At 57.5% G+C, this 6,980-nt stretch overlaps 4 protein-coding genes across 4 annotated transcripts in view; 3 read left to right on the top strand and 1 right to left on the bottom strand.

The window, feature by feature from the left end:
- Positions 1-618, bottom strand: part of SDRG_14636 (hypothetical protein) — a 2,405-nt gene extending 1,787 nt beyond the window's left edge. The window contains exon 1 of the mRNA XM_008620780.1: positions 43-618. Within this exon, the coding sequence (XP_008619002.1) occupies positions 43-537 (495 nt within the window). The 5' untranslated portion in view covers positions 538-618. The remainder of the gene's footprint in view (positions 1-42) is intronic.
- A 1,099-nt stretch (positions 619-1,717) lies between these two features.
- Positions 1,718-4,172, top strand: SDRG_14635 (hypothetical protein). The gene has a single exon (XM_008620779.1). The coding sequence runs from the start codon at positions 1,745-1,747 to the stop codon at positions 3,992-3,994; it is 2,250 nt and encodes a 749-aa protein (XP_008619001.1). The 5' UTR covers positions 1,718-1,744; the 3' UTR covers positions 3,995-4,172.
- A 431-nt stretch (positions 4,173-4,603) lies between these two features.
- SDRG_14634 (hypothetical protein) lies at positions 4,604-5,990 on the top strand. Its single transcript, XM_008620778.1, has 6 exons — positions 4,604-4,703; positions 4,756-4,914; positions 4,966-5,035; positions 5,083-5,145; positions 5,192-5,299; positions 5,345-5,990. Exons 1-6 carry the CDS (start codon positions 4,617-4,619, stop codon positions 5,842-5,844), a joined length of 987 nt encoding a protein of 328 aa, XP_008619000.1. The 5' UTR covers positions 4,604-4,616; the 3' UTR covers positions 5,845-5,990.
- A 486-nt stretch (positions 5,991-6,476) lies between these two features.
- SDRG_14633 (hypothetical protein) lies at positions 6,477-6,843 on the top strand (the record flags this gene model as incomplete). Its single annotated transcript, XM_008620777.1, has 1 exon — positions 6,477-6,843. A coding segment is annotated over one exon (366 nt), but the record flags the coding sequence as incomplete, so codon positions are not given.
- Positions 6,844-6,980: the final 137 nt, after the last annotated feature.

Below are 6,980 nucleotides of genomic sequence, written 5' to 3'. Positions count from 1 at the left end.
CAGATGCGTATGGCGGGCGCCCGTGTCGATCGAGCCAATGACAATACCCGAGCCGTTGGCGTACTTCCAGACATCCGAGGCGCCGATCGCGTCGATACCCCACTGGTTGGGCGACGCAGCGGCGGCAGCGACAGCCTCGGTCGTGGGCTTGGAGAGCACCGGGTCGAGCTGCATGTCGGGAACTTGCTCGACCGACTTGATGACTTGGTTGCGCGTCAGCTTCTCGATGAGCGCCTTGTCGGCGGCCTTGATGAACGCGCCCGAGACGATCCACGTCGGCGTCACTTCGAACCCGGCGGTGGCCGCTTCGATGCTCTTTTGGCCCGTCGCCGTGGCGTCCGAGAGAATTTCAAAGACTTCTTGGCGCTCGAGCGGCTTGTTGGACTCGAGCGTCGCGGCTTCAAGCGCCGACGAGGCGTCCGCGAACCGGACAAAAACATCGGCGTTGCCGTCGATTTCAAGGGCGCGGAGCACGGAGCTGGCGACCTTGGCCGACGCCGCCGCCGCCATCGTCGAGAGGATGAGGAAGGCCTTCATAGGATTTGACACGCTTGGAGCCAAAGGTGGCAAATTTGAAAATGAACAAACGGAGGCCGGTAGCCCAGGAGTGTCTGATACCGGGTACATGCATGCTATCCAGATCTTTGCGACTTTTGGGGTTGAGACGTGGCCAAAACATGTGAAAAGACAGGCTGTGAATCCAACTCGAAAATCAGACCTCGGGCGCCAAGGAAACGGTCACAAAATGCAAACGACACGGATACCGGTCATGGATACCGGTACGCCCATGAGGCTTTGATTCGAGACACAAGTTTAGCGGTATTACCGGTGCATCGGCCTTGGGAAAACATGTATATCCCTTGCGGGGTGAGCTGGTAGAACCTTCAAAAGAATTGGACGTGCATGCGAAGCGTTATCTATTTGCGATGGCCGCGCGGTGATCCACACAAAAGTCAGCGCTCGACCGTCGCTGCGCTGCGGTGAGCAGACTTTTTTTGGCCCTGCTCAAAAGCGCCTGATCATGCCCTTGTCTGGAATGGTACTAGTTCGCATTAGAAAATCAGATCCTGGCGGGACATGTGTATCCATTCTCAGATATCCAGGGTGCGTTCTTGACGCCCAATCACCAAAATCAGATGCAACGCATCACTTTCGAGGATCATATGACATAGGAAAACACGGTTGCAAGAATTGGTTACAAGAGGCCTTAAATCGCCATAGTCCTAGTGACTGTCAAAGTGGTTGTGCGCAGAGCAAAGTCCGATGCATGACACGTGCGTTTTTATTCATGACAAGCGGGGACTCTGTGGCGAAAGTGAACTCATTTGTGTACAATACCATTGCAGTGGAAGTTGCCGTTATGGTTGGTATAATAAATCGTTATTGCATTTCACCCCATTAGGAAGATGCGGAGAAAATTATTTAGAAATGAACTGCCGTGCCGCCGTCATCCAAGTCAACGCAATCGATGTGTAGACGGGCCCCACGCCAGAAAACCGCTCACAATGCTAGCCATCGACGTATCGAAGTACTAGTACCCACTACACTACTACTGCTACTACTAGGTGTGTGTTCATTCCTACTAGTACCCACGTGACCGCACGCGATGCAAACTCAGATCGGTACATGTCTCAATGTCAACATCTGCAGCAACACATATGTTGCACCAATCACGCCAACGGCGAGTCAGAATTCACGCCACCACTCTCATTCGGCAATTGACTCGGTCCAACGCACGTTGACGATGAAGATTTTTGCTCTTGCGTCCGTGCTCGCGCCAGTATACGCCAAGATTACCAGCTCGGCGCTGCGTGCGATCGAGCAAGATGCGACGTTCACTGCCTTTATCACGTTCAAGTCGTCGCCGGCGGCCGAGACGGAAACCGCGACGGTGACGGCTGTGGAGCGTCGCCAGGCTCTTTTTGACGAGGCAACCACCGTGGCTAACGACCGCAAGCAGACGCTGTCCGAGATTGTCGGTGACCGCAAGGTCAAGGCGTTCTGGATCACAAACGCGGCCACGGTCGAGAAGGTTGACCGTGCGCTTGCCGACAAGATCGCCACGCTCGACAACGTTCTCAAAGTCGACGTGGTCAAGACGATCAAGCTCAGCCCGGTCCTCAAGAAGGACAGTACGCTGGACAACTCGCCTATTGACAACTCTCGTCCGACGGGCATTCAGTGGGGTGTCAAGACGATTGGCGCTACTGACGTCTGGAAGACGACCAAGGGCGAAGGCGTCGTCGTTGGCTCGATCGACACGGGTGTTCGCCACACGCACGAGGCCATCCAGTCCAAGTGGCGCCAGGCCAAGGGCTGGTACGACCCGTACCTTCAAACGGCGGTGCCCGAAGACATCGATGGCCACGGCACCCACACGATCGGCACCATGGTCGGTGACTATGGTATCGGTGTTGCCCCTGGTGCCCAGTTCATCTCGTGCCGTGGCTTGTATGTTGGCGGTGGTACGAACGCGGCCTTGATTGAGTGCGCCGAGTTCATGATGTGCCCGACCGAAACGGACGGGTCGCGCCCCGACTGCAAGAAGGGCGCCAACGTCGTCAACAACTCGTGGGGCAGTGACTCTAGCACCGACCCGTGGTATCAAGACATCGTCGACGCGTGGCACAAGGCCGGTATCACACCCATCTTTGCCAACGGTAACGAAGGCCCTGCCTGCGCGACGGCCGGCAACCCGGCCAACTACCCCAACGTTATTTCGGTCGGCGCGATTGGCTCGCGCACGGACGACCCGACGCAGCTTGCGTACTTTTCGTCCAAGGGCCCGGCGCAGTACGTCGACCGTTTGAATCAGGTGCACACGATCGTCAAGCCCGACGTTTCAGCACCCGGCTTCTTTACGTACTCGGCCCTCAACACGAGCGACACGTTGTACGAGTACGAGGCGGGTACCTCGATGGCAGCCCCCCATGTTGCCGGTGTCGTCGCTCTGCTCAAGTCGGTGCAGAAGGACTTGACGTACGACGAGATCTACCACTACCTCACGACGACGACCGAGCAGTCCATCTTGCAAGCCGAGCCGGAAAAGTGGCTCCTCTCGCGCAACCGCACGCTTCCTGGCGCACCCAACTGTGGCGGCGTCTCGGATAAGGCGTGGCCCAACAACCGATATGGTTACGGTCGCGTCAACGTTGCCAAGATCATCAAGGATGGCAAGCTCCCGGTGCCGCCGCCGGCTCCGACGTCGGCGCCTCTCAAGCCTGCGGCGACCATCTCGCTTTGCAACTACAAGCACAGCGTTCTCTCCGAGTGGAACGGCCAGCTCTTTGTCGACACGGAGAAGAAGAATTTCAACGAAAAGTTCTGGTACAACTTTGACGACCAGTCGATCCAGTCGCAGAGCAACAACGCGACGTGCCTCGACGTCTACCAGGACGTCCAGGGCAAGAACCAGGTGCGCCTCTACGCGTGCACGGGCGGGTCGGCGCAGAAGTGGGGCTTTGAACCCAACTCGCACAGCCTTCGCCACTTGACGGTGCGCAACCTCTGCCTCGAGTCGGCCCACCTCACGCCGGGTGCGTCGCCTTTTGTCGCCGACTGTACCGGTGGTATCAGCCAGTGGTTCACCAAGTGCGAGGAAGCGCCGGCTGCCAAGAGCTACGTCAAGCTCGTCACCAAGGACAAGAAGGCCATCTCCGAGTTTTACTCGGGCGTTTACGCCAACTGGGTCTCGGACTCGGCCAACGAGCTCTTTACGTACGACTCCAACGCCAAGACGCTCCAGGCGGCCAGCAACGGCCAGTGCCTCGACGCCTTCCGTGACGGCGACAAGTTTGGTCTTCACACGTATGCCTGCGACGCTACCAACGACAACCAAAAGTGGATCATCGATGCGGCCAACCACAAGATCAAGCACGCGACGCACAACAACTTGTGCTTGGACGTCGATCCGACTAACCCGAGTCATGTGGCGCAGGTGTGGGAGTGCCACAACGCCAGCACCAACCAATGGATCGACGTTGTCGCGTTCTAACTCGATACGCTTTGCGCCTTTGTAGCAGCCCCACCGAGGAGTATATACGGCCAACATGGACTGTATGGAAATGACTTGTTTTGCTGGTACCAGCTGCAGTGCATCGAAGTGCTTGCTAAGTGAAAGCAATGACCGATATCGCAATGAGAAGGGCCTACGTGGGACACTAAGAATCTCATGCACGTCCAGCTTTTTGGCTCGATTTTCGTGTCTTGAAGTTTACGTACATGATATGCAAAGAAAGAGGAGAAATATATTGAAAGGTCTGCAGCACGGTGACACGCGCGGAGCCTGGCTTTTAAGTGCAGTGATGCGGCTTGAGTTCTTTGTGATGCCTTTTAACCAATCAGTCGAAGCTTTTGATGAAAAACCATGGATTACGATGTATTTCGACCAGTAGCCGCCTTAAAGTACGTAAGACGGCGCTTGGATTGACTAGAATTCACGCACATATCATTGCCACGACTGAGCTCCGCGATTGAGCTTCAACAGACAGGACGCCAGAGCTCCACGTCCGCGGCCAAACACTTTTTGGCAGCGCTTGAGGCTGACGCTTCGTATCCGTATCCGGTTGCGCGTGAATTGCACAACCGGAAAGATATCAAATTGGTTTTGCGAAACGATGTGGGTGACGACCGCGGAAGCCGTCGAGATGGACGTGTCGCCGTCGCTCCTGCCCGGCAACCTCTCGCGCGCCGGTGATTATGTGGTAGGAGCGCTACCTGCAGCGGCCATGCCGGTTCGAATCCGCCTCCGCGTAGGCCTTTGCCTCCATGGAGGACGTGGTTGTCTTCAACACCACGACCAACGCCAAGCCCAACAAGGTCTCGCTCGTCGAGAAGACTGTCGTTTACCAAGCGCTCGTGTGCGCGTTTGAGCGCGAGCAGCTTCTCGTGATCGCCAACGAGTCGGGCTGCCAGGTACCGACGTGACGAATGTCAACGCGTCCGTCGAGCGCGCAACTCCACTAGATCTGGGATCTTCTCGGCGAACACTTGTACTTTTCGCTGGCGCTTACCAAGGAGCCGCCCAGTGGCAGCGGTACCGTCATCTTGCACTGTCCGTCAGGATGCACACGCGAGATATAGAGGGCGAATACCACTTTTGCCGCGGGATCTGCGCCGAGACCACGACCAAGTCGATCCTCGTGGGTACGTTTTGCGTCCCTTGCAGCATTAGAACGTCACGTCTGCGTAGGCTCGTCGCTCGGCAAGCTCTACATGCTGTCGCAAACTGCGGCGGGCGAGGCCAAGGGTCGTGACCACTCGGAATTCCACCTCCAGTCGACCGTTAAGGGCCACAACGGTACCTCTTGAGCTCTGTACTTCACTGCCTCACGTTTGTATGAAGCGGCCGTGCAGGCGGTAGCAACCAACGGCAGTGCAAAGGAGCCACTGGCTGTCAGCAGCGACGACGACGGCACGCTCATCGTCTGGGGGGTTGAGCCCTCGGGGCTCGAGAAGAAGCAAGTGATCCAAGGCACGTCGTTTCCGACCACGAGCCTCCGATGCTTCCAGACGCGCTGGGTGCTCACGGGCGATACAACTGGGAAATTACGGCTCGTCGATATGCACGATGGCGTCATCTCGGCGGACGTCGGCGCGCACTCGCGCCATCTCTCGGCGCTCGACGTGCACAACGACCGCGTCGCGACGGTCGGCGAAGACGGCTATCTGCACGTGTGGAAGCTCAAGGACGACGCCGGTGCCACGGGTCTCCGCTTCGAACTCGAGCACTCGCACCGCGCCGGCGACGATCTCATGACGGGCGTCGCGTTCGCGTCGTCGACCAAGATTCTCACAACCTCCTATGACAGCACGCTCATCAAGGCGTGGGTCGACGCAGCCTAGTTGCAATGCAGCAAAACCGCCGAGTAGGAGTAGAGCGGCAGAGCTTGTAGCGATGCCGTCCATACAGGCGATTACAGAGACGTCAATCTACGGTAGCACTGTCTTGGTCGTCGTTGGCGACGCCCGCAATGACCATAGCTTTTGTCTCTACAGGACTCATGCGCGTCGATGAGCCCGTTATTTCGCTCACGTCGAGATCGGTGCTACACCTCTACTTGCGTTTCAGCTATGTGTACTGCAGCCTCTCAGCACCCAGTACCCGAGTGGGGACGTAAACCTTGGTCAGCATTGGGACAAGGAGGTCGTGGTGGCGCCTGCCATTTTGTTAAGTGTCTACCCAGGTTTGTCATCTCTCTGCCCAAATAACTCTCACCGACCAAGTCGTCGAGGGAGTCATCCCCTAACCCGAGCAATGACATCAGTTCCATGGTGGCGTCGCTACGAGTATGCACATGTAGGGAGTTCAAGGTTGCCAACTTGCTGTCGACGTGCTCAGTGAGCACCAACCCAGAAGAGAAAGCAACACAGCAATCGCCCGCATCACACAAGAATGACGTGGCGGACCCATGCATGAACAAGCGCCTTTCTCGATCATGAAACGCTGAGTGCGGACCTATTTCGGTTCTGCCATTCTGCACCTGACAATGTCCGCAGTGAGCCCGGATGCGAACGACGTGGGCTGGCGAGCATCCATCGACGAAGACGACTGGGACCCGTACGTCGACGGCGCCCTATGCTTCCTCGTGTTCGTCCAGCACTTGCTCACGGGCACGTACTTCGTGGCCCTCGCAGCGCTGCACTACACGGCCACGCCCGCAGCCGTCGTCATTCTCGGCGGCGCGTACATGAAGTTGTCTGCGTACGTCTTTGGCGCCATCGCGCTCCTGCATTGGAGTCCGATTTTATCGCCGTGCATCACGTCTTCACGGCGACACTGGATATACACGCTGGTGCGCAAGGTGCCGTCACTTCCCGTCTCGGCCAACGCCCGCATCGCACTCGCCCACTTGGTCGAGGTTGCGTGCGAGACGTACGTGGCCTCCACCATGGCGCACAGCATCGTCCAGCATCGCATCTCGTTGGCGTATGCGATCATTCTCGGTATCAACTGCGTCGCCACCCCCTGGCTCGTCTTC

Source organism: Saprolegnia diclina, assembly GCF_000281045.1.
Source record: "Saprolegnia diclina VS20 unplaced genomic scaffold supercont1.75, whole genome shotgun sequence".
NCBI classification, from domain to species: domain Eukaryota; phylum Oomycota; class Saprolegniomycetes; order Saprolegniales; family Saprolegniaceae; genus Saprolegnia; species Saprolegnia diclina.
Note: the sequence above shows the minus strand (reverse complement) of the source record. Positions and strands in the feature narration are given on the sequence as shown.

What these genes read in the sequence shown, in the direction of transcription:
- SDRG_14635 (XM_008620779.1), top strand. Translation starts at nt 1,745, where the DNA reads ATGAAGATTTTTGCTCTTGCGTCCGTGCTCGCGCCAGTATACGCCAAG.
- SDRG_14634 (XM_008620778.1), top strand. Translation starts at nt 4,617, where the DNA reads ATGTGGGTGACGACCGCGGAAGCCGTCGAGATGGACGTGTCGCCGTCG. An exon ending in CCAACGAGTCGGGCTGCCAG is followed by an intron (nt 4,915 to 4,965) that starts GTACCGACGTGA and finishes CAACTCCACTAG; the next exon opens with ATCTGGGATCTTCTCGGCGA. An exon ending in GACCAAGTCGATCCTCGTGG is followed by an intron (nt 5,146 to 5,191) that starts GTACGTTTTGCG and finishes ACGTCTGCGTAG; the next exon opens with GCTCGTCGCTCGGCAAGCTC.